Consider the following 26,410-nt stretch of genomic DNA (forward strand, 5'->3'; position numbering starts at 1 on the left):
AGCTCAAGGAGCATCTTCCAGGGCGGTTTGGCAATGGAAAATGATGAATCCCATGGGAAGAGGTTGGGTCCAAGAGACCCTGCCCAGGGCCAGGTCCTGCCTCTCTGAACCAAACTGCCAGAGACTCACACGCAGCATCACGCTTCTTCCCACCAATCGAAAGCAACTCTGCCTTTAAACACCAGGTTTAAAAACATAACTAAACAAAATCCAATCAAAACAAGCTGCAAATCCTGCACCCAAGAAGTGGAGAAGTTGCTTTTCACCACTCGGTGCTGAGCCCAAACCCACCTTGCTGCAGAAACCCCAGCCCTGCTCTCACCATCCCTCTGGGGCTTTGAACTGAAACCCAACAACATGAACATGGAGCTGCAATTCAAGGGACCACCACTTGTGGGGCAGAGGGGGTTCTGCAGGAGCTCTTTTCCCAAAGCATTCCTCCTCAAAAGCAAAATCCTGCGAGGTGAGATGGTGAAATCCTTTGGGCAGCCCCAGGACACTCAAAGGCACGTTGTCCTTATGTCTAGTGAGACTGCAGACCCAGAAAGACACTTGCAGAGGAGGTTTTCGGGTCCCTTCGCATGTTTCCAGCTCAAAGGGGAGCTCTAGGGCATGGGGAAGGATGCTGGTATTTCCACCGTGCCATGTCCTACCTGCCCGCTTGGAGAACTCCCGAGATGCTGAAGAGGCCGAAGTCCGTGATCACCACCTTCCCGTTGTCATAGAAAACGTTTTTTGACTTGAGGTCCTTGTGAAGGATCCCCTTGGCGTGCAGGTAGCCCATTCCCTAGGATGGAAGAGAGAGAAAAACACCCCAAAACTGAAAAACCAGCACAAACAGACAGAATAACACCAGAGCAAGGGCAGCCCCACAATCGCCAAGATGGGAAGAGCCCAGATGCTGAGGCAAGTCCAGAGGAGGCCACGAGGATGATCAGGGGCTGGAGCACCTTCCGTATGGAGACGGGCTGAGAACATTGGGGCTGTTCAGCCTGGAGAAGAGAAGCTGCTGGAGACCTCAGAGCAGCTTCCAGCGTCTGAAGGGGGCTACCAGGATGCTGGAGAGGGAATCTTCATCAGGAACTGCAGTGATAGCACAAGGGGGAATGGTCAAACTTAAACAGGGGAGTTTGAGATGGGATCTTAGGCAGTTCTTCCTTGTGAGAGTGCTGAGGTGCTGGCACAGGGTGCCCAGAGAAGCTGTGGCTGCCCCATCCCTGGCAGTGTTCAAGGCCAGGTTGGACACAGGGGCTTGGAGCAACCTGCTCTAGTGGAAGGTGTTCCTGCCCGTGGCAGGGAGTTGGAACTGGGTGATCTTAAGGTCCTTTCCAACCCAAACCAGGCTGGGATTCTGTGATTCTACCCCTGTACCACAGCAGCACGTCCATGTTATCGAGCTACGACTGGGCCACAGCCAGAGGCTGCAAGTCCCCACATGTCCTTGCAGATGTCTGGGGGGCGTCCCTGGCTTGGGACAGGCATCAGTTGGTGCTCACGGAGGGTGATGGGCTGCGACAGCACCACTTGTCTTCCTGATTAATGGGTTATGCAAGAAAAATTAGCAGCAAACCAAACTGGCAGTCACTTTCCTGAGATCCTCTGCTGGGAAATTGATGATGATGATGATGATATTTTCCCTTTCCAGGCTGGGAGCAGAGAGGTAATAAGTCAAATCTCTCTATCCCCACTATCGCGTCCCCTGGCTGAGCCATTAGTGCTTCCTATGTGCACACCGACACCATTAGCCTGGAAACAAGCACCTCACAGGAGTCCTGTCTTGATTCTTTTCCCCAAGGAAAAGCTGCTTGGTGGTTAATTAAAATTATTGCTAATGATGCAAAAAGAGGCCATGGGTGGGAAATCCAACTCCCCTGCACTGATTTAGCATCGGCAAATCAAGCCGACTGCCGACAGCTCCATGTGGAGGACATTCAGCTCCATGGGATAACCAGCTCTGGGAATGGGGAGGGCGATGAAAGCCATTTATCCCAACTTCAGCAGGGCTTTTGATGGTGTCCCACTTTTCATTCTCAAGCAGTCTAGGGGAAACTCGGTCTAGAGAAAGCTATTGAAGGATAAATGCCAAATGGGCCAGCAAACTGTTGCTTAAGAGTGAATATCAGCTGTCTATCAGTGACATAGGGGGATTTATTAACTGGATTTCCACAGGGGTCCGTCCTAGGCCTGATCTTTTTACGTGTCATCATTAAGCACACAGGCAGCAGAACAAGAAGGCATTTGTAAGTTTGCAGCCAATGTGGATCTGGGAGGAATGATCCAAATTCAGAAATGATCTGGAAAAAACAGGAAAGCAAACTGAAAATCCCACAAATCTTCAAATGTAAGTGCCCAGGATGCAGGGAAAAAGCCAGGGTACCAAGGACTCAGCAGCAGCACAGACCCACTCCAGAAGTGGGAAAAGCTGGGGGCAGCCAGGGACAACGTGCTGCTGGGGACAGCAAACACCCCAACCCGGCAAGTAATGGGGGTTTAACTCCACCCCTCAGTGGTCAAATCCTGAAGTGCCTCTGCTAGCGGATGCTGGAGGAAGGAAAGGATTCAGTGCTGCGGCTGGCCCTGAGATGCCACAGCTGCAGCTGGATGCCAGGACCATTCCAGCCCCTGGGATCAGTTCAGGGTCTCCGTGTCCCAGCACATGAAATACTGATTAGGTTTAAAATTCTGCCTTAAAATGTCACCGTCACCTTCACACAGAGCCCGGGTCGTGCAAGGAACAGCATTTCAATGTGTGAGCCTGTTCCTTCTGCAATGCCTGAAGCATCCATGAGACAGGATGTGACCCAGCACCATGAGGATGCTCTGCAGTCCCCTCCCATCACACAGAGAGCTCAGAGCAGGCACTTTGCACCCATGCTCACCCTGCATGGATGGGAACACGTCCCCCGTGCAATCATCAAACGCAGCCGAGCCTTTGCCGAAGGTATTTCTCAGCAAGCCCAAATCCCTCTCTTTGTTCCACGGGGTATTGTGCAGATCCCACTGCAAATTCCAGCCCCGCCACCTTCGCCCCCGGGATGAGCTGTGAGAAAACACTCTCAGCCCAGTAATGCCTTAATTTTCTCGGCTGGCCGGCGAGCGTGAAAAGCCAGCTCCCTCTGCCGGCTCCGCTTCCCAAAGAAACCAACTTCCACCTCTGGAGCACCATGGAACAACAAGAGCCCTTGCACCCACTAATCCAATAAGCTTAACGACTCTCCTATTGCATACAGGGACACAAAGGATAAAGTCAAACAATGTGAGCCAAAGCTTCTACCACGGTTCTGCCTCTGCAGCGCCAAGCCCAGCCAAAGCAAGTCATCAGGGTTTTCCTTCGGTTCTCCACAAAAGCCAACTCCAAGTCAACTAAAACACCCTTAATGTGTGCAGGTGGTTAACATGGAGAGGTGGGAAGGCAGAAGCTCTTCCCTGTGAGGGTGCTGAGGCGCTGGCACAGGGTGCCCAGAGAAGCTGTGGCTGCCCCATCCCTGGCAGTGTTCAAGGCCGGGTTGGACACAGGGGCTTGGAGCAACCTGCTCTAGTGGAAGGTGTCCCTGCCCGTGGCAGGGGCTTGGAACTGGAGAAGCTTTAAGGTCCCTTCCAACCCAAACCACTCTGCGATTCTATGAATTTCAGGAATTTACTTTAGAAACAGCATACACTTTGCTAAATCTAGGTGTAAATAAAAGCAAAATAGGCAACCTAATAAGAGACAGCATAAGCACAGGCAGGGGAGCAACACTGTTCAGGACACTGCAGAACATATTCTGGTTTCTAACATGGATTTGAATATTTAAGGAGGTTTAAGATCTGCCAGAAAAACTTCTTCCTTTTTTCTTTTTCTCCATAGAAAGACGTTAAATGTGAGCTCAGCCCCAGATGATTTGGTCTTGCTATGGGCCAGAGGTGCCGGCTAACCTTGAGCAGGACACAGGGTCAGTGTCACGGCTCCCATGGTAGGACACATGAAAAATACTTTTGACATCATTTGGTGTTAAATACGTTTGGAATCACAGTACAACCCTCCTCTGGCAGACAGCTTAACACCTCTTGAGGAAATGAGCTGTTGCAGACACTCAATGGGAAGCTTTGATGGCTCGGGACCCAACTTCGCAGCCGCTTGACCCTGACACGTGAGGATCCTCCCCAGCATCTATTTATATAGTCACGTCTGAAGTGTTGAAGATGCGCTTTGAGTCATCTCTGTGAAAGGAAAAGCTCTTTTAGCTCTGAAAAATGTATGTGTTCTGCCTCATGGCACACACAGCCTCATGCCACGAGCACCACGGCACTGACCCCTCCGGTGCCTTAGCTGCAGGGATGCAATCACTACAGAGACATGGAAACCTCAGAGCAACAGCAGATGATTGGGTTTTCCCCAAGAGAAGAGGAATATCCAATCAGCAGTTCACTCACAGTAGCAAAGCTGGACTTAAACACCTGCACTTCCAAGGGGATGGGGTCAGGATGAGTCCCAGACTCACTGCGGGGAGCCCATGGGAAGACTTGGTGCCATCCCAGGGGAAAAACTGGGATGAGGGAGGTCTAAGAGACCTGGATTTTAAAGCCAAGAGGTGTTATCCTGCCTTGGATTCTTCACTCCGGCTTTTGGCTGGGTCCAGCTCCCCATCCATGCCAAGCTGCCCCACACCACACCATACCACACCACACCACACTATACCTTCACGATTTCTTGTGCTATCTGCCTTGTCTTGTTGACATCCAGGACAATTTTGGCATCTCTCACCACCGAGTAGAGAGTCCGTCCTTTACACAGGCTGAAAGAAGAGGAAAAGGGAGAAAATAAAAACACATCTTATAAACCCCCGCTGAGAAACATTCCCGAAGTACAAAGGCAGCGTCTGTGGCAGGGAACTATAAATAAATCACAGGAGCTTTGGCTTTATCTCAAGGCAGATTGAAGATTCAGGGTGGAAACTGGGAGTTCTCACCAGTGTGGCCTTGGGAGGTGTGTGCTGGTGCCATCACCGTAGTACCAAGCCCCATAAGGGATAACCCCAGACTGGTTCCTGGCTCTTCCCCACATCCCATCCATAAACAAACCACCTGGTCCTCTTGCTTCAGAGGGTTTTTGTGCAAAACTGGCCGCAGCTCCCGCCTCTTCCCTCGGAGGATAAAATGCTCACAGATGTAACATGAGTCAAAAGAGGAAAGACAGGGAGGAGAATAAAACCCCCACCAAACCCAATGCACTGTACAATGTCCTCCAATTTTCCTTCTCTCGTACCAATTACAGTAAAATCTATTTACAGAGCCTTAATTACCAAAGGCAGCTGGAAAGGGGGGGGGGGGGATATAAACCAATTAAAAATATATTGACATTTGAATATCATAATGGAGAACGTGGGTGGCTGCTGCCTCGACTCGTGCCCACAAAAATAAGGGCTTCTTTCTGCTTTTCCCTATCCACCCACACTCATTACAGGCAACTTTGGAGGGATGAGGCTGGATACCTGTGACTGGGAATAAAGAGCCTGACACACGTCTCGTTAAAGAGGCTTCAGCGACCGCAGACCTTAATCTGATCCTGTTGTCGTTAACAAATAAAAAGCTATGAGTTTTAGTATCTCTGCTCTCCTCACTCAGCTCCAGCACTTCTCTCCTTGCCCATCTCCTCCAGCCCTGGGGATGCCAGCACTGGATTTGTCCCCTGGGAGATAATGGGGTTTGTCCCTTTTAGGATGGAAATAACCAGCCCAATCTGTGCCTCCTTCAAAGGATGAGGAGCATCACACTGAGCTGCACTGGGTTTGCCTGGGTTCCATGTTGATCAGACAGGGAGAGGGGGTGGTTCGGACCCAGGGCATGGATGAGGGGGAAGAGGGGCTCCAAGGGCAGCGATGCTCAGCACAGCCTTGTGGAGGGGTGAGCAGCCCAGCCCCCACAGCAGCACAGGCTTGATGATCTTAAAGACTGGATAATCATAGAATCATAGAATGGTTTGGGTTGGAAAGGACCTTAAGATCATTCAGTTCCAACCCTCTGCCATTGGCAGGGACACCTCACTCTAGACCATGTCGCCCAAGGCTCTGTCCAACCTGGCCTTGAACACTGCCAGGGATGATCTTAAAGTTTGGATGATCTTAAAGGTTGGACTTGATGATCTTAAAGGTCTTTTCCAACCTAGTTGATTCTATGGTTCTATGAACATCCCACAGGTTGCAAATCTGGAGGAATCGGGAATGCAACATGATGGTAAAGCCCTGCTTTTATTTTGAGCCCAAAGCTGGCTCAGAGCAGTACGATGAGGCAAAATCCCCAGGGATACTGTGCCGTGTTTTCCCTGGGGACACTGAAAAAGGCAGCCGCAATCCCAGCATGTCCCTCATCGTTACCTGCCAATAAGGACCCAGTGAGCTGTTAGCACCCAAAAGCAGGGATGTTAAAGGCCAAAAGCTGCACATCCCTCCATTGCCAGAGAGCACAATTTTAAGGTCAAGCAGTGATGCAGGAATGGGACCAGACCCATATCTCATGGGTTTTGGAAAGACAACAGCATCCTTCTACTTTGTCATGGGTTGTGTTGGAAATAGCCTTGTTGAACGCAAGTGAGATGCAGTGGGGATTTTGAGGCATCTTCATACCCATGCAACTGCCTTCTCAGTAGTGGTTTTCCTTGCCCAGGTGCCTCAGCACGTCCCTGAGCCCACCAGCTGGGCAGCAAACCCAAGGCACCCACAATTACAAACATGATCTTCCTCTAAATCAGCTGCTTCTCATCTCCTGCAACAGTTTGGCTGCAATCAAATCTGAATTTGTCTGAAGATTAGTATCCAAGCCCTCAAACTCCTACTTGGAAAGCAAATCACTTGGAAGTGATAAAGAAAACCCTTGGGTTTCTGCAACTGGAATTAAAGGGTACAAAACAATGACAAATATTAATTCTCTTTCCACCACCCTTAAAGTATTAAGGGGTATTGTACTAATCTGCTAAATAAACCTGCAAAGCTCCAAGCTCTGTGATGCAACAGGCTTTCTGCCACCTCCCATGACCTGCCTGTACACAAAGGAGTTCCCCCAGACCCTCTTCTCACCAGAAAATGCTAGTTTCCCTCCAGAGAAAACCATTACAGGAAGTGGCTTGTGGTCTGCATTAGTCACGAATCAACATTGCACATGCAATGAATAGAGCAGCGCTGGAATTGGGTTTGATTTCAGCCCTGAAGTGAGTTAAGATCAGCTGTTTTCCTGGAAAAGGGTTGTTTAAGAGAAAAATTCTCCAATTTCTGCCTATCTGAACCACTGCGATAACCCCAGGAGCAGAGCCTGCAGCCCTTTGCTGATGAGATTTCCATCTCTCCACTTCATTTACAGAGGGATTGCATTAAAGGAGGCAGCGGATGCACTCCATGCGAGCCCTGGCACAAGGAGACCAGCCACCACGCAGACCCAGGGCGGTGGCAGCAGCACACGGTGAAGCACTGTGGACATGGGACATGCCACCACTGCTCTTCACACCCCAGGAGAGCCAGCAAAGCAGCCCAGGTGCCTCTCACCCCCTCTCAATGAATAACTCCTCCATATCAATTCAACTAGCGACCGCTGCACTGGTATGTGAAGTTTTCTTGCTGGATAAGGAGCTGCCAATGCAGAGATAAAGCCCGGTTGATACCTATTATGTAGCACCTGAGCCCATTCAACCACCACCTGCAGAACCTTTTCATGGCAGAGCTCAACAATTTCACTGCTTCTCGTTCCTCATCTGCCATCAATCGCTCCCCATTCGGGCAAGAGCAGCAGGCACAAAGCGCCGCTCCAGGGCACGCACATCATCTTCTGCCTTCCCACTTCAAGAGGTCTATGCCGAACCATGGCATTGAGGTACCCACCCGGCTGTGAGCAAGCAGGGCTGTGGATCACAAGGCCAGAAACTGCCTACACTTGGCACCAGAAACAAAGGCAGACGATTTGCATCTTCAAATGGATTCTGGCTTATTCACCGCTCAAGTATGTATTCAGAGATAAATACCTGTCTTCTCCTCCTAAACCTCTCCATCCCACCCATCAGCAGATCACAACACGTGCCCTGGTGCCATGCGGTGACCAAATACCATCCTGAGCCAAAAACAGCCCCACTGGGTGGCTTGGGAAGATGCAAAGGCCCTTCCTGTGGACCCCAGCACCCAGGAGTGCACCTCAACCCATGGTGCAAGCTCAGCACTAGGACAATCCCAGCCCCATCCCGCTGCAGATGTGACTCTCTATTCAAAATGAGTTTTTGAAGTGTTCAGCCAAGCAAGCCAAATCCCAAATTGCTTTATAAACACTCTGCATTTCACCAACGTGGGCTGAAGACATCAGCAACGGGAGCAAAGCCAAAGCAACTTGCAGGGGAACAATTTGGGAGGGATGAGTGAGGAAGAGCTGGAGCACTGCCTCTTGATAATTTTCCTATTTGATGTGAAAACAACTTCATCTGTCCTTCATCCATTGGGGGTTTCTTTCCCCCCGTCAATACTGATGTTCATCATCTCTACATTGACTATCATCACCTCTCTAGGGTTGAAGCCTGACTCAGAAGCAGAACAGAGCTGATGGTACAGCGCTTGTACGCAGGTCACGATGCTATTACTTCCCAGTATTTTGTGCTTTTCTTGCCTCTGCCCAACCATCCACATAAATGCCCATTAAATTAAATAGGCTCATTTGAACACCCCAAAGTGATGCTAGTCCCCAGAAAGCTCATTACTTGCTAGTATGTTGATTTATGGGCAACCAGCTCAGATACCATGGTGATAGCCGGCAAGGATACACCCAGGGGAGACACACGACGAGTGAGAGTGGGAACTCATAATAAGTGCTTTAATATAAAAATACCTCTGCTAGCAGGTTACATCTGTGCTGGAGGAAAGACAACGCAAAGGGGGGGCCGCTCGGATGCTTCCATGTTCCCCAGCACTTTACTGACTTTTAGTATTTCATGGAGAAAGAAATCTTTGCGAAATATTAAGATACAGCCACAGCAACCAGAGCTGCTGAGCTGGGGCTTGTTTATGTAGTTTGAGCAGGACTAGCCATGGCAGAGAGGGGAGGAACGAGTTCTGCCCGTGTCTGAGGAGTTTCCAAGCTCTTTCCACATAGCAGCTTGTTTTTCCTCTTTCACCAACATCTGGCAATATGGCTCTTGCAACCAGACAGCCACAAAATGGAAAATTAAACCGGGCTGGAAGAGCAGCAAAGGGAGAGGTTTGGGTTAATTTTATCCGTGAGCTTCCTTTTCCTCCTAATCAATAAGAAATATCGCATCCTTGACGCACGCTCTCCCTGCTACGCCAGCGGGAGCGAAGCAGAGCAGTGCCATCAGCCAGCTCAAGCTTCCCAAGCCCTCTGCATCTAAATGCCACCCCAGAACAGTGGGGACAGCCAGCTGGGACAATAATGAGCTGCATGAATTGAGCAATGACATGAGCTGCAATGAGTTTGTTAGGTCTCAGTCTAAGGAGAAACCTGCCATGGGTTGGACCCCACACCTATGCATATATATATACACACACACACAAATATATATATTTCCCCCTATATAAAAGCTTGGGGGGTGGAAGGCTTGGCTGGTTCATGGCCAGCTATTCCCACTGGGATGCCATCAGCACGCAGTGCTGTTGGGGCCCCCAGCCCCACTGAAGGATGCTCAGGACTGGTTTCGCTGGGATTCATCCACCACCAAAACCTCCAGGTGAAGTGAAGCAGTCCTTCTCTGAGCCACACATACACAGAGCCCAGAGATTTAGCGTGGAAACGTTTCAGTTCCAGGACTACAACTTTCATTTCCTTCCTCTTTGCTGTGCCCACTGGCAAGCCATGAGATACCTTCCCCTTCTCTCCTATCACTTTCAACAACAGCAACATGTGGTTTCCTTCCTGCCCAGATCCCAGGGAACACCGTCCATCCTCACTGGACCACAAGCAAGGTGGAAGGCAGCAGCGAAAAGCTTTGTGGCAGCACAGTGCCATGAAATGCTGGAGCAGGAGCCTGCAGATCTGATGCTGAGCATCAGCATCATTAGAGCCCAGCCCCTCTGGGTGAAAATACTTTTCCCATCGAACTCCACCTCCAAGCTGACCCCTTACACAAGTGTCCCAAAACAACCTCAATAGGGAGGCAGGGACACATAAAGCAAAGCCCAGGTCCCCAGCCCAGAGCTTGCAGTGACCCAGCTCCCACTTTGCACGGAGGAGCCCCTGAAGCGCAAAACGAATGTGGGGACATAGAAAAGCCCTGATGTGGCGATGCTCAGGATGCTCCCCTCTCCCCCTCTCGCTATCTCCAGCCCATGGAAGCACCGTCCTTTGATGGATATTACTTAGGCAGCACATTTGAGCTCCCAGCAGCTGGCACATGAGATAACTACAGCCAGAGCCTCCAAACCGCAAGGGCTGAAGGAGGAGGAGAAGGAGGAGGAGGGGCTCAGCCTCCCCCAAAAGTAGCTCCAATTCCATCGTCGCGTTGGAAAAAAAGGAAACCAAGTTATTTAGAAAAAGCCAACTCCATGCATTTTTATTTGAAGGAGATAGTGTCAGAGAGACAAGCTCTTCCACAGCTGCAGGGAAAGAGCTATGAGACAGGTGAACGCAAAGCAGCCGCTGACCCCAGCGGCTTATCTAGAGCCCTGGCTGCAAACAAGTCATCCAAAAACACTCGATGCTTCGGGTGGCACTTGATGCCTTTGGAAAGGGTGGGAGGACTGGGTGGGTCTATGGGGACGTGCAAAGGTGCTTGGACCTCTCCTTGCCTTTGAAGGAACCTAATACATTCCCTGCAGCCTGATCCTCCTGCTATTTTGAGCTTGAGGAAGGAAAAGATGCTTAAAAAACCCACCTTCTTTTGAAGGGAGGGAAGAAGCAAGTCTTTTGATGGAGATTTCTGCTTGACTAGAACCCAACTTTACTTTGGAATGGTAATACTGGTCATTATTAAGCATTATTAATCACAGGAGGGACCTAATTCCCTCCTCTTTGGCTAGGCAGGAGGATGCCAGCGCACAGGTTCCCCACCACCAGCAAACAGCCCTACCTGGCTCCGAAGAGGATCCCTGGCATTGAGGATGCTCCAGAAAAATAAGGAACCGTGCTGAGACATCACTCAATAAGCAAAGGGAAGAACTGGCATGAGCAGAAAGAGTTTGTGGGACCATCTCTCAGCAGGACGCTTAATCACAGGCTTTCCCTGAAACACCTGCTTAAATCCCTTCCTCTCGAGTGAAGTGTGAGTCCCGCTGCGTTAAGTACATTCCTCAAGAAGTCACGGCCAGAATAGTACCATTTCCATGGCACTTTGAAACACTTTTGGAACACAAAGGAGAACATCCCTCCTCGAGCATCCCCTGCCAGAGGAGCACATTAAGGTTCTGCTAACATAGCCACCGGTGGGGCTTTAATGCTGCAGCGGGTAAGAACAGCTCAGCCAGCACTGAAGCAGCCAGCTCTTACTTCAACATCAAACACCCTTGCAGAGGATCAAGCCACTGCTTTTCCCCATCCCTGTCATCCTCTTTGCTCGGGATATTTTGGTCTCCTCCTGAGCCCATCCCACCCTGGAATGCTGTCTCCAGGCAGAAGAGATATACTTGCTTAATGTACATATTAATACACCTATCGACTTTGCTGTTGTCAGTCATTATCAAGATTTATCCAGCGTGATGGCCTCTTATTGATTGTGAAGGAGTGTATTCCCACGGGTCAATCAATTCTGATCCAGTCTGTGGCATGAAGTCAATACCTATTTATTATATGATCTACGAGCTCCATTATTTAACTGCTAGGAAAGGGGAAAACCAGCAAAAGTAACAGGAGGGAAAACAACAGGGCTGGAGGTGATGCTTTGGCTCCTAAAGTGGTTGCTTGAACATGGGGAGGGTTAGAGGAGGCAGGACCTGCTCCCAAAGTACACCCATAAGTGGGGAGAGAAGGGCCAGAGCTGAAAGGCATCTTGGAAACACTCAGATGCATTGCTCCAGGAAAGCAATGTGGCAGCACCGTGCCTCAGTTTCCCTCCTGTTGAGCAGGATTTAGAACTCCTACTTAACTTTCCAGACATGAAAGAAGGCTGATAGGTTGTACCTTGAGATTGTTGGGTTGCAGTGAGGAGGAAAAGGCAATTTGGTGTTCTTTAAAGCCCAATTGGTCAACATGGCTCCCTGGAGAGAACAACAGGCTGGCTGCAAGCAGCACACATTGGCTTGAGCAGCCAGTCCTGGCCCCACGGAGCACTCACAGGGGGAAAACCCAAGCAGCCTCAATCTGTTTCATCTGAACAGCGATGATTTACACGCTTCCCCTTTACTTCCATCCTTCAAATCATGTTAAACATCCGCTCAGCCCCCAGCTCCCTGAGTATGCAGATTTACAAGCCCCAAATCCTCCGCAGCTGAGCTGGGACACTATAAATGTCAGGAGGTTTGGCACAGGGAGAGGCTTGGAAGAGCTGAGTGTTTAAAGCTGAGCTTTGTTCAGAGATTCCCCGTGCCCACAGGGAACAGGATCCAGGGATGGGAGAGGATTCCCTGTGAGGAGCTGGGCTTGTTCCTCCCAGCAGCAGAATCAGGCATCAGATATTGCCAAAAGCCAGCATAGAAATACATTATAAATCAAAATAAACCCAAACAGTTCATTTGGTGCAAGAAAGTTATCCTGTAAGACACAGCCACAGCATCTGGGATATTCTTCCCATCCCTTGCTCCCACACCTTCCCTATTAATTCATGGCAGGTAATGTGTTTCCTGTTATTGAAGCCAGTTTGCTTTGCAAGGGAAAACAGCAAACTCTCCATTCATCTTTGGCATCTCGCATAAGAGCTCCCCCCACTAACCACCAGCTCCAGGGAAGGGTTTGGAAGGTGCTCCCACTCCAACAGAATCACTCCAAGTTTCTCTGCTGAAAGGCACCTTCAACAAATTAATTCTCTTTATATAGTCCTGCCATGGTCAAACTTAATTCCTAATGTTCTTCAATGTTCTCCTTGGTCTTCCTGGCACATCAGAGCAGAGACATAAATCATGGCCACACAGCGCTGGGGGGGATCACCAGCAGCCATCCACCAGTTGGCTCCTGGTCATGCTCTAAATCCAGAGTTGCTCTGGCATCACACTGTGATAAGAGGGGCCAAAACCCTGCCTGGAGCATCTCGGGGAGCAAATCCCAGGGTCTTTGCACAGGCTCCTGGCGCCACGTTGGAGCTTTTAACTAAAACCCAAGTAATCTTCTTAGAAAAGCTGCACCAAATCCCCCACACAAGTCAGTAAGAGCTCAGTGCACAAAGGCGCCGGCTCAAACCTCCTCTTCTCCTGCCTTTGAGACCTGCTAACCTGCTTGCAAACAACACTGCCATCCAGCCAGAGCCATTGATGCCTCCCAGAAAGCTGCTGATCCCCCCCGCGCTACTTTCATTACAGCCTAAGTGAGACCCAGCAGCCTTGGGAAGGATCACTAAGCATGAAAATCCCTCCTTTTTGCTTTTTGCCACAGAAGGAACACCCAGAATCCTAAAATCTGGTCGTTTCTGCAATCCATTACCCTCGTGGGTGGCTCAAACCATTGCAATAGCATTAGAACACTGATAGACTTCGTCTTTTGAGGGACCTCCTGGGTGGCTGAGGCTTTACCACTCTCCCCACACTGCCACCGGCGGAGGCTGGGACTGGGAACCCCAAGGAGCTGACGTGAGGAGCTTACCCAGGGCTTTGTCTCATTGAACACCAGCAAAAACAACTTGTCATTTGCCTGCATGCAGCAAACACGGTGCTTTTTCAGTCCTTTCATTTCCACCGGGCTGAGGACTTGGATGCTGTTCCGTGCTATCCATTATGCAGCACTCCAAGCAGCACCAAGATCACTTTCGCTCTTGCTCAAGACTAATTAAGATGCATGTTAACTTCTCCAGCACTCATTACCCAAAAGAGAATCTATTAGCGGCTCTGATGGAAGGGCTCTTTGGAGTTACCACCTCCCATTGCCGAAGGATGCTGGATTTCTCCCTTTCTTTTCTGACTTGGTCAGTCGCATGAAGAGGCAACTCAAGAATCATCGACCAATAGAATGGTTTGGGTTGGAAGGAACCTTTAAAGGCCACCTAGTCCAACCCCCTGCCATGGGCAGGGACACCTTCCACTCGACTCCACCTCCAGGTCTCCCATAGCCCCTGTAGGCCCTGGAGCTGCTCTAAGGTCTCCCCTTCAGGAGCCTTCTCTTCTCCAGGCTGCCCCAGCCCAGCTCTCTCAGCCTGGCTCCAGAGCAGAGCTGCTCCAGCCCTCGCAGCAGCTCCGGGGCCTCCTCTGGCCTCGCTCCAGCAGCTCCACGTCCCTCTTGTGCTGTTGCCCCAGAGCTGGATCAGGACTGCAGGGGGGGTCTCCCCAGAGCGCAGCAGAGGGGCAGGATCCCCTCCCTGAGCTGCTGCTCACACTCTGGGGGTGCAGCCCAGCACATGGGGGGGTTCTGGGCTCAAGCACACACTGAAGCTGGGTCATGGGGAGCTTCTCCTTGCCCAGCACCCCAAGTCCTTCTCCTCAGGCTGCTCCATCCAGTCTGCCCCAGCCTGTGTCTCTGCTGGGGATTGCCCCAACTCAGGGGCAGGACCTTACACTTGGCCTTGTCGAACCTCATGAGGTTCACATCGGCCCACTGTGAGCTCCTGCAGGTCCCTCTGGATGGCATCCCGTCCCCCAGGCATGTCAACCACACCATACAGCTTGGTGTCACCTGCAAATGTGCTGAGGGTGCCCTCAATGACTATGCCATTGATGAGGATATTAAGCAGTACTGCTCCCAGTCATCTGGCCAGACCAGTGGTCAATACAGAGGAAAACCAGAGCGTTAACCCAGAACATCATGCTGCTGCCTCAGTTTCCCCTCCCAGCTGTCGCCTGTGGGCTGTGGTGTTTGGAAGGGGAGATTTCTTTCTGCTAAAGAGATGATCCATGAATATCACAAGCAAGCAGGAAGGAAAACGTAGGGATGTGAGAAAGCAAAAATAAACTGGTCTATAAATAACCCCCCTCCAGCAGCGCCGGGCAGCACGTCGTGGTAGAGCCCTTTCCAGGGATGGGCAGCTGCTTCCCGCATGCCACAGGAATACAGAGATTTCTTTAACAGCTACAAGAAACTGCTGTTCTTGGTGGAAAAACATCCTCGAGCACCCACTTCTGAGCACCCAGAAGAAAAGGGGCCTCTTCTGTACAGAGCCATTTCAGGCCCAGAGATGTGTGCAGGGAGAAGCAGGCAAGGAAAATCAGACATCCTGGATTTGTATACAATTAGCCCCATCAGACAGCTGGGACTGGTTTTCCCCACTCCAAGCAAAGCTTGGTTTAATGCCATTCCCATAAACCCACTTTATTGGTGGGATTGGAAGTGTTGGAAGGCTGCTCTAAGGTCTCCCCTGAGTCTTCTCTTCTCCAGGCTGAACAAGCCCAACTCTCTTAAGCCCAACTGATCTTATGATCATCAGAGAGGTCCCAAGAAGCCCCCAAAAATGCCCAACCAAGGATAGACCAGATATGACTGCGGGTACAAGGGCAAGGGAGCATCCCTGCACTCTCGCCCTGGGAAATGGAAGGGATGCTTTGCCCTTAGAGCCCCAGAGGTGGCTCCTGGGGAAGCACCAGCAGAACAGAGCCTACGAGAAAGTCTCAAAGGGGAATAAATTGTGTCTGGAAATGACCTCCAGGCTAAGGGATATGCACTCATGGCTTCCCAAACACTGCCTGAGGCTGAGCTGAGCCCCCTTTCAGCATTCCCCTCATCATTCCTGTACCCTCATGGCCAGCCCAGCACCAGACACGATCGCACCCCACAACTCCCAGCAGGAGAAAACCAACCAGGTTCCCTGTTGCGATGGAATAATTATGGTGATGTTGACTCAGCCTTCGAAGAACACGAATAAAAGCAGGTTCCTGGTTGTAGGCAAAGAGCAGGCGAGGCTCGGAGATGTTGCGAGCACAGGTTATATTTAGGGCAATCCAATAAATCTCTGTTTTGACCTTAAATAAAGGACTGAGTGCAGCTGGGAAGAGAATGAAGGCGAGCGGCATGCTTCACAGCCCTCATATTAATGCATCAAGCTACGGATTTATTTTGTCAGGCTGTCAAAAGTGGCACCTTTACGGGTTTATATGAAGAGGCATTAGAATAGAAAACACTTTGTAGCTAAAAAACCCCATTAAAATAAAGAATATATTGCCCAGGTTTTGATACTGAATAGGATTGAAAAGCAAATAGGGGCTGCAAAGGGATGGAGAAGCTGCGTTCTCCTGCGTGTAGAGACTGCGATGCAGTGTAACACATGGATGAGGTGTCTGACGCATCCATCAATACAGGTGCTTGCACCCTTTTCAAACAGCTTTTGGCCTAAGCTAGCTAATGGACAGAGAGCTGAAATGCTGCTGGATTTTCACAGATGACTGGGTTTTGGTCCAAAATAAAAAGCTTATTCTTCTCCAGGCCCCAGCTGGGAACAACCAGCCCCGGTTTGGAGCCACCCTGTCTCAGGAGGACACAATTCCAGAGCCAAATGTCCATGAACCTACCAGAGCAGGGAGCAAATGATGGCATGAGGAGCCACAGATTGAGGTTGAAATCCTTTGCTGTTGAGCAAGGAGGGAGCACAGCAAAGCTCCCACGCTGGTACCCACAAAGCCGCCCTACCTGGGACCAGGAGGTGCTGCTTCCAAGGGGACATTAGGGAAGGATGATGCAATATTTCATTGCTGATGGCTGGTGGAAGTGTTGCTGTTTCAGTGCATGGTTTTGGAAACTCTGCCAGGAGAAGGCTGGAAAATCAACCTCACCTTGGGGAAGCTTCTCCAAGAGAAGGTAACCCATGGTGGGATGCAAAGCAGCACCTCGTTCAAGCCCCGTGGCTGAATACATGGTCCAGAGGGAAAGAACTCAATACGCAGAAATAAAGGTATTTCACATGACAGCAGCTCCTCCAGGAGTGGCCGCAGCCTCCCTGCCTCGAGGCCAGGGGGGATTTTGTGAGTGCCCACCCACCGATTGACCACATGGGTGCTTGGTGCTGCATTTCTGACAACAGGTACATGGGAATTCCTTGAAAGCAAGGCAGCTCCAGAGGGCTTTGAGATGGTTTGTGAGACCCCAAATCCCAGCTTGCTCCCCAATCAGCTGAAAGAAGCCCCCTCCAGCAGCCTCATCCCCCTGATGCGATGCCCCTGAGCATCACCAGCACCCAGGCAGTAGCTCTTCAAACCCCCAATCTTCCTCCCTTGCCCCTCCCCAACTCATTCCTATTAGTCCTATACCCAATTTTGGGTGTAATAGAGGCAACAGCTTTGGGAAAGGGAGGAAATGCTTCAGGAGACTATGACTTGTCTTGCAAGGCCTCCCAGCTCCTTGGGAGTGAGGACACCCTGTGGATGGCCTCCGGACCTGTGGAGGATGAGCTCTTATTGCAAGCACCCGGTTTTCCCACCCCTGCTGCCCTTCTGGCTGGGCAGACCCTTGGATCCGACACTCGCACCACGCTGAGCCTTCGGACACCCAAGTTATTGCTGCTTTATGCAATTAGAGGCTTTCCCACACTCAAGCAGGGTCCAGACCCACCAGCACCCAACCAAGGCATCGTGCCAGAAGAACCCCAACCAGTACAGAAACCACCAATCCCACCATGTTACATCCCTCCTGATTAAAACAAATCATTCCTGTCCCTAATTAAAACAAACCATTCCTGTCTCAAGCTCCACTTGTACAGAAGATAAATCTGCCTGGACACACTCGGGTGGGTTTGCTCTCTGCTTCTCAGCATAGATCACAGCAGATGAAGAACATCCCTTTGCTAGGGCAGGGAGGCATGGGCACTCCTGCCTCCCGGTATCGTCTGATATCATCAGATGATGGTACCATCTGGTTAAAGGCGTTTTGGGAAGAAGAAACAATCCCATCTGCACACGAGATGTAAGCTGGGGCTTACCTGGTGATGATGGCGAGGTGTGGAGGGCTCATGCAGGCTCCCATGAAGAGCACCACGTTCTCGTGCCGGGTCTGCCGGTACGCCATCACCTCCCTCTTGAAGGCCTTGAGCTGGTCCTCGTTGTCCCGCTCGATGTCGATGAGGCGGATGGCCACCTCCCCGTGCCAGCGGCCGTGGAAGACCTGCCCGAAGCGGCCCTTGCCGATGAGCTCGCCAATCTCGAGCTGCTCGAAGGGGATGTCCCACTCCTGCAGGAAGATGCTGGTCTGGCTGGCCTTGCGCGGGAAGTTGCGTGCGGAGAGCAGCGAGAGGTTCATCTCTTCAAAGTCATCCTCGGACTCCTGCGCCTCCTCAGGGCCTTCCTCGTTCTGCCGTGGGGCAAAGGGAGGTGAGCACAATAGAAACTGCACCCAGGGAAGATAATGTGGACAGGACCCCACTGACCCTCCTACTGCTCGCTCAGACCCAGAGAAACCACGCTGGTACCTTCCAAAGGCAACCAGGTGGCAGGAACCCAGATTTACAGGGAGTCCTTTATTTACCCCAGGGTTAAATGTAAGAGTGGGACACACCAGAGCATTTAACTCATTCATGTGAAAACAGTGCTTCATCCAGCTATGGCCAAGCTGTGCTCTGCTAATACAACTGTCCCCACCCTGGCACCCCCCGGTCTTCACAGAAGGCACCCCAGGGTGGATCTGACTTTCCACTTGATCTTTTCCCTGTATCTGCAGGAATTAAAACACCCATTAAAAGCTGCATCCCCATCTTCACCCCCCACTCCTTCCCCTCCACTGCATCTCAGAAAAGCTCATTGAATTCTAAACCTGAGGGCAGACATGAAGCCCATGAGGGTCCCGCTTCATGTGGTGGGCACAAGGATGCCTGGCAAGGACCAGGCCTTGGCCATTAATTCAATTATCAGCAATTTCACTGCACAGATGTTCAGCTTCTCTGGTTGCTGTGAAATGTGCCCCAAGACATGTATAAAATAAAGGTCTGTTAAGCACAGGAGCAGGTCCTGCTGTCTCACCTCCGAGGTGGGCTCCACTTCAATTTGAAGTAATGGATTTCCTTCCAGGCTGTTAAAAGAATGACTGCATTAGTGAAAACACAGTTAGGTGGGGAGCAGAAATGGGCACAGAGTCCTGCTTCCCACAGCATCACTGCACCAGGTCTAAACAGATCTGGGATGAGAAGTACCAGGCTCAATGTTCACGTGGGAGAACAGCCCCTTCCCACCCACACCCCAGCTGTGTCCAAGCCCAAGGACAGCCCTGGGTGCTCACATGGGAGTGGGGAAGATAACAGGGATGAGCAATATTCATTATTGCATTAATTAATATTGGATGTGTGAAGTTCCAGGCTGGATCTGGTGATGTGGGAGCACACAACCAGGTCTCCATCACCCAAAGCACATAGCGAGGAGGATGCCTCATCACCACATGCCCTGGGAGGTGTCACCCCAAACTAACCCAGGGGAAGGGACAGATTTGCACCCTTGCAGTTTTTGACCATATCAAAGCAGAGCTGGGGCACGTGCTTGTGCATTTTTAGGTGGTCTCCAAGATTGGAATTACCTTCCCAAAAAACACCAGCCAAAGCAACAAACGCAGCTGATTACGCACCAAAAGTGAAGAAAATGGACTTTTTCAATCATTTTTGAGAAGTGGAGGTTTCAAAAACCCTCTCTGCTGTAAAACAACCCAAATTCATCTGGTTTCGCAGCTCACTGGGCCAGGAGCTCCTCTTTTTATTCTCCACTTACACAGCACCTCCCACCACCAGGGTCTCGCTGTGCGCAGCAGTTAACAGGGAATTGGGGGAATTCTGTGGGAAGGGTCAGCTGGAGCAGCTCTCGTGGTTTTCAGCATAATATAGTATATTATAAATGATTATGATCAATAACATAAATAACAGCATCCTCTCCCAGAAAGAGCAAGGATCACAGCAGAGGCTTAACACTCAGTGGTCCTGTGTGTCCTAGCCCATTCAGTAGCCACTAAAGAGCTATAAATCCCAGGAGAGACATGGATGTATATACAAAAGGAGTCGACCCTGGTATTTTAATCCCCACGGAAAACCCAGGGGGACGCAGATGGCTTCCGCTGCCAATCACGATGCACGGGCGGTTGCTGGAGCAGCAGTCTCCCTCCTCCTGCCTGCTCTTTAACCCAGGCACGAATACCTGCCTCCCGAGTATCGGAAGCAGAGGCTGGTGTTTAACCCAGCCAAGCCCAAGGTAACCTCAGTGCCTCTGTTCTAACCATCCTATGATTCTGTGATTTTCAGTGGGGTGAGCAAGAGGAGAATCGAAGATTTTGCATATTGAAAGCTATTCCCCACAACAGCCTGCCAGCTCTACACCGAATACCTTGCAAAAAGAACACCAAAAGATTTTGATTTCACCACTTTGCCATTAATTCCCCGGCCACCAGCAGTGATAGAGGCTCCATCCCCATCCCTCCCATCGCCTCTCCTAGAGGTGGGATCCGCTGGAACCCTGACAGTTGCCAGGGCAGTTTGGAGAGGATGGGGGAGCCAGACATAAACCACATCACAGCCCAAAGTGAGACCCTGTCTGTTAAACTGCTGGCTTAGAATGTCCTTCCAAAAGGGCATTCATCTAAAGGATCAGCAAGCAACAGTGAACTGAAAAGTTGGGCACAGGCATGAGGACCTTGGTGAATGCTGGGATCAGCAGAGCAGCTCAGACTTGAGCTGCCAGGGAGATACTGCATTGCAAAACTAATGTCAGTGCAAAGTTTGTTGGACTTAAAACTATCAATCACAGGCAGGGCTGCAAGAACTTTCTTTATTAAAACTATCCCAAAGACCCTGGTCCTCTGCTTATAATTTAGCATAGAGTCACGGAGTGGTTTGTGTTGGAAGGGACCTTAAAGCTCCTCCAGCTCCAACCCCTGCCACGGGCAGGGACACCTTCCACTAGAGCAGGTTGCTCCAAGCCCCTGTGTCCAACCTGGCCTTGAACACTGCCAGGGATGAGGCAGCCACAGCTTCTCTGGGAAAAGTCTGTGCCAGCGCCTCAGCACCCTCACAGGGAAGAGCTTCTGCCTCAGAGCTCATCTCAATCTCCCCTCTGGCAGGTTAAAGCCATTCCCCTTGGCCTGTCCCTACAGACCCTTGTCCAAAGCCCCTCTCCAGGTTTCCTGGAGCCCCTTTAGGCACTGGAGCTGCTCTAAGGTCTCCCCTTCAGGAGCCTTCTCTTCTCCAGGCTGCCCCAGCCCAGCTCTCTCAGCCTGGCTCCAGAGCAGAGCTGCTCCAGCCCTCGCAGCAGCTCCGGGGCCTCCTCTGGCCTCTCTCCAGCAGCTCCACACTTAATAAAAGATTAATCACTTGGGCTTTGCCTTCTCGGACGTAAAGTCATTTTTATTCCTGACGGTGAAGCGCTGGGCAGGTGTGTTGCTGTGGGTCATAAATCAATCCCTGCCCTCTCCTTTCAACCCTTCTCCTCCATAAGACACGAGCCAGAGCTGTAAGCTGGGTTAGGGCAGCAGGAGCATCCCTGACCATCCACCCCAACTGCCCAAAAGGCATTCCTGAGCCCCAGACCGGTCCTGCAAAGCCACAAGAGCACCACTGCGTGCCTGGAGGTGTGGAGTGGAGGATGCTCTGCATGGGGAGGGGAAGGTGAAGTTATGGCAAGAGGAAGGGGAGGCACTCACATGGGGTTGGAGTTGACGGGGTGGAGGATCACCTGCGGCGCTCGGGTCGGTGTCTCAGGCACCACATCTGGGGAGAAGAGAGCAGAGTGAGAGCAGGATGGAGGCACCAGGAGCTCCTTCAGTGCCGAAAACCTCCCTTCCTAGAAGCCTAGAATGGTTTGGGTTGGAAGGGACCTTAAAGATCATATTGTTCCCTTCATCCCCAGGTCCAATTTAGTTACACTCTTAGCTATAGCTGGGTATAACTTAGGGCAATCCAGCCCTGCAGCATCTTAGTGCACAGTCCTGCAATATACTGGTCTGGGGGAGAAATCCCACCTGAGCACAACCCCCCTGTGCACATCCAGGGGTTAGGAGATCCAGCCATGCACCCTCCCAAGGGATAGCTCAGCACCCTGTGTTTGAAGAGACTTACCTGGGAAAATGAACTGCTGCTTGTATTTGTAGTAATGGGAAGCTGGAAAAGAGAAGCAGGGAGTTAAACACCAACCTGCAGAGCCAGACACTGGAGAGGCTCCAACCTGCACCCAGTCCTCCACCATGAAACACCAGTTCCAGCTTCCCTCCATCCCCATCTCTCTGGAGGATGCAACCCACAATGGCACACAGGGTGCCAAATTCAGACTTGGCTCCCAACCAGCCTTCAGGAACGACTTGTCATCATGGAGACAATGGAAGGGTGCTCAGGCATTGGAACAGGCTGCCCAGGGCACTGCAATCACCATCTCTGGAAGTGTTCCCAAACCGTGAAGACAAGGCCCTCAGTGCCATGGTTCAATGGTGGCCTTGGCAGTGCTGGGGAGCGGTTGGACTTGATGAGCTTAAAGGGCTTTTCCAGCCCAGTTGATTCTGTCCATTTTTGCCTGATCCGGCCCATCTAACTGTGCATTCTGTGTGCATTTTTGCCATGCTTTGGAGCAGTGTCTTTCCCGGGCTCCCTGCCTGCTCCTGGTGCACTGAATGGTCCCCTGGGGATCACTGCCCAAAGCCAGCACTGCAGGAGGGCTCTGGGTCGTGGTACCCTCCGTTATCTGCCTGTCACCAGCAGGCAAAGCCCAAGAGCTGATCGACTCACGCAGGCAGGCAGGTCATGGGTATGAAGCAAGACAGAGCTGCTGAGGCCACCAGAGTTTGGCACCAGTTCAGAAGACACCTTCTCCTTAAGATTCAAGACCCCAAAGACTGTTCCTCAGCTTCAAGACCCTGAAGACTGACCCCAGCTCTGCAGCAGGACCCTGAGCCGAGATCAAAGGAGACTCGAAGGTAATTCCAGAAGAAAAAGGTCACTGTGCTGCACTTTCCAAGCTCAAATCCTAATCCCCAAGATGCCTGTTTTGATGAGAGGAACCATGGAGAACATCCCGCGGGGGAAGATGAAAGCACAGTGACTCCTGCTTTGTGCCACACCAGCTCCCGTTTGCCACAGGGCTCTGCTCATCACAGGCATGAAAGCCTGGAGCAATGACCCCTCTGAGCTGCCGGGGTCTGATCCTGCTCTGCTCCATTCCTGCCGGCTGGACAAGGGGCTCTCTGTACTGGCTCGGCTGTGGTGGCAGTGACAGCACATCCGTAAGGAGATGCTGCTGCCCACTATGGGGGTTACTTCTATGGTTTGTGCTTTAAACAACATGAAATAACGTCCCAAAAGACCTGCAGGGAGGTGTCTGCTCCACAAGTGATGCACAATGGGGTCATCAAATTCTGGATCCAGAGCTTGGGGATGTCAATCACTGCGAGCCTGGCCATCACACTGCCAAAACATCAGGATGCTTCTGCTCTGGCTCAAGCACCGTGAACCCTTAACCCTGAACCAGTTAAACTGGCACAGAACTCTTTTGTCAGGCATTCTGAAGACTCTCCTCCTAGCACTTGAAGGCTCCTGACTTTGCGAGCAGGAGAGGGAGGTGAGTCCCTCCTTGACAGTCGGGTTCAACCGCTCCTTGGAGTGCTCACTGCCTCCTCACAGCTCCTCCACTGTCTTCCTCATGCCCTCCAGCATTCCAGGCACCCCAAAGACCTGTGCACAGCTGCAGCCTCTCCAGGTACATGTTGTTTGGTTGAGGGTTGTGGTTCCTTTCCCCAGCTTTTGGAAGTGTTTGTTATTGTGGTGATGGATCCTGACAGTCAAATCCCCGCCTCGTGTCCTTCCTCCTCCTCCTCTCTAGCTGAAGGCTTGTCAAGGAGAGAATCACCACAGTGCAGCAGGATCGGCAGAGCACGAAGGTGCCATCTGGTCCCTCTGGAGAAGCAGTCCTGACCCTCCTTCCTACTGGACCAGTTCATTAACCCCAGAGATGCAGGAGAGACCCCAACCTCCCGCCTGCTGCCCCGTCAAAGGGCACAAACCAAACAGGGGTCACCAGTCACGAGTGCTTCAGCATCTAGAGATGGGTCCGGGCCACGGCTTCCCTCCTTTCCCCTCTTTTTGGGAAGGGCTGGAGAGGCAGATGCATGGCTGAGGACAGCAGAGACACCCTACACTGCCAGGAGTGATGCTGAGCCATTCCCCTCCAAGCAGGGACCTTCCCTGGAGCAGCAGCCCCAAGGACATCCCAAAGGCAGCAATGCTGGTTCAGGCTCTGGCGCATCCTCAAGCCAGGAGGAGCTTTTTTGTCCATTTAATGGAACTCCTGTGTCTTGCAGCACTGTGGCCAAACTGCCTCTTCCACCATCCCTGAAGAGACTGAGCTCCAGGAGCAGATGGGCCTCAGGTACCCAGCCAAGACTCAGTTAGGCAAGCTATAGCAGATACCCTCAGCATCAGCTACTCCCCTCTATCACCCCACACACACTGCCAACAAGCTTGTTGGAGGCCTGTCGCCCCAAAGACACAGTGAAGTCAACCCAAGTTACCCTTGTAGAGGGGTAAGACCTTGTTTCCCATTTACTGTTGAGGCAATACAGGGTCACACACCACAAAGAAGTCATGTCTGGAAAGGTTCCTGTAGCCTCAAGCACAGCAGGCTGACCAGAGGGGTTGTGGTGGCTCCATCCTTGGAAGTTTCAAGACCAAACTGCACCCAGCCTTCATCTCTGACCCTGCTTGAAGCAGGACTAGAGAGTCCCAAGCTCCCTCCCAGCCTGAATTATCCTAAACTCATCTTTGCTGCTCATTTCTGCTTCCAGCTTTTCCCCATCCCAGTGTTAGTCCAGGCAAGCATCAGCCGGATCAGATCCTCACCCCAAGGGGCACAAACCCCTCTCGTAGGGTAGATGTAGAGGGGAGGACACGGTACCTGGCAAGTTGAACTGCTTCTGCTGGCGCGGGCACTGCGGGGATGGGTGCAGGGGGGACGGGGGGGTCGCGCTGGGTGGCAGTGGTGGGGCTGGCGAGGAGGGTGTGGAGGAGGTGGTGGACGAGGGGTTGCTGCTGGAGTCTGGCTGGTAGGGCACTGGGATGTGGTCCTGCAGGACATGGGGAAAGAGAGAAGAGAGGAGTCAGTGAGAGCGGTGCTGGCCTCAAGGTGCTCCAGTGCAGAGGACCTGGGTGACAAGTGAGGGCTACACAGGTCATCCCAGTTCCCCGTTTCCACCAAAGCCACAGCCTGGCCTTTTCCAAAGCTGTTTGTATCCACAGTTTGCACCAGAAATGGGGGTCCTTTGCTAGCCCTTCCATGCTATGCACCCACACTGAGGGGCTCCCCAACCCTGCTGGCTGGGGATGGCCACCAAGACCAGAGTTGGGGGCCACATCCCTGGGTTGGTCCTTAAAGGCATCAAGGAGCTGGTAGCTTCTGCTGACCTTCTTCAAGCCAAAAACCCAGTGCCTCACACAGAGCACTGAGGCAGAGTTGAGAGGATCAGCCAACACATCCCAGGACATCCCTTGCCCTTCTTTAACCCTTCCTAACCAAGGCAAGGATGGCAGCTTTGGGTGCGCATCTCCAGGCTCACTGTGATGGGTGAGAAAGGACCAGCTGGGAGCAAACAGGGAGGAGAAGCCACCTAGATGTCTTAGCTCTGAGAAAGGAGAATTGAGGCCAGAATACCTCACCTTGCTCATGCCCTCGCTGCCCAGTGTGGAGACACTTCATGGGATCTGACCTTCAGCAGCACTGAGCACTCCCACCTCCTAAGCCATAGCAAGATCCCTCCAAGGCTAGAAAATCTGCACCAGCCTCCTCTAGAAGATGATTTTGTCCAAAATGATTAGTTTTTAAACGAGTTGGGCTTTACAGGAAACCCACATTTATTCCATATAGACCATCCTGACACACACGATGATCATGGGTAGATAAAATACTTTTTAAGTCAATGCTGAAGGCCACTAAACAATCAGATTTCAATGGTATTCACAGAGAATAGAGTATCTCTAAAGAAATGCTTTTAGAAACATCAAAGTAAGAAGCAGTCTCTGTTCCATAAAGCTTGTTTATAGAGGAAACTGTAACCAGAATGGGAGTGCTCAGGTTCAAACTGAATATAAATATATATATGATGTTGAGCATCATCACGCTCTGGTTAGAGGAAAGCCAGGAAAGGTGAAAGGAGTGCACGACAGAGGCAGAATGAGAAACAGGGCTGATGCCCTTCGCACCCAAAGCCTTTAGCAGAGAGCTGAGTCACTTCCCTGCTGCCCTCTCACAAATGAAACAAATCACTGGAAGGACAGGCACTAAGAGGAAAAACACAGCTCTATTTCTTCTGAATACCTGCAGTAGCTCTTCAGCCTCAAAAAGCCATTTGCACCACCCCTTAACAACAACAACAGAGCAGATCATTACTCATACACTAAGGATCTCCTAAGAGATTTTAGGTTTATAAACTGCATCCTAAGAGCGTCACC

The 26,410-nt window shown here is 51.3% G+C and overlaps 1 protein-coding gene across 5 annotated transcripts in view; it reads right to left on the minus strand.

The window, feature by feature from the left end:
- Positions 1 to 26,410, minus strand: part of KSR2 (kinase suppressor of ras 2) — an 84,763-nt gene that overhangs the window by 13,559 nt on the left and 44,794 nt on the right. For all 5 annotated transcript variants that reach the window (XM_030500355.1, XM_030500353.1, XM_030500356.1 and 2 more), the window contains 7 exons: positions 24,861 to 25,029; positions 22,040 to 22,081; positions 21,625 to 21,691; positions 18,972 to 19,020; positions 17,939 to 18,306; positions 4,679 to 4,775; positions 654 to 787 (listed from right to left, as the gene is read on the minus strand). In XM_030500355.1, the coding sequence (XP_030356215.1) occupies positions 654 to 787; positions 4,679 to 4,775; positions 17,939 to 18,306; positions 18,972 to 19,020; positions 21,625 to 21,691; positions 22,040 to 22,081; positions 24,861 to 25,029 (926 nt within the window). The remainder of the gene's footprint in view (positions 1 to 653; positions 788 to 4,678; positions 4,776 to 17,938; positions 18,307 to 18,971; positions 19,021 to 21,624; positions 21,692 to 22,039; positions 22,082 to 24,860; positions 25,030 to 26,410) is intronic.

This window comes from Strigops habroptila, chromosome 11 (assembly GCF_004027225.2).
Source record: "Strigops habroptila isolate Jane chromosome 11, bStrHab1.2.pri, whole genome shotgun sequence".
In the NCBI taxonomy this organism is placed as follows: domain Eukaryota; kingdom Metazoa; phylum Chordata; class Aves; order Psittaciformes; family Psittacidae; genus Strigops; species Strigops habroptila.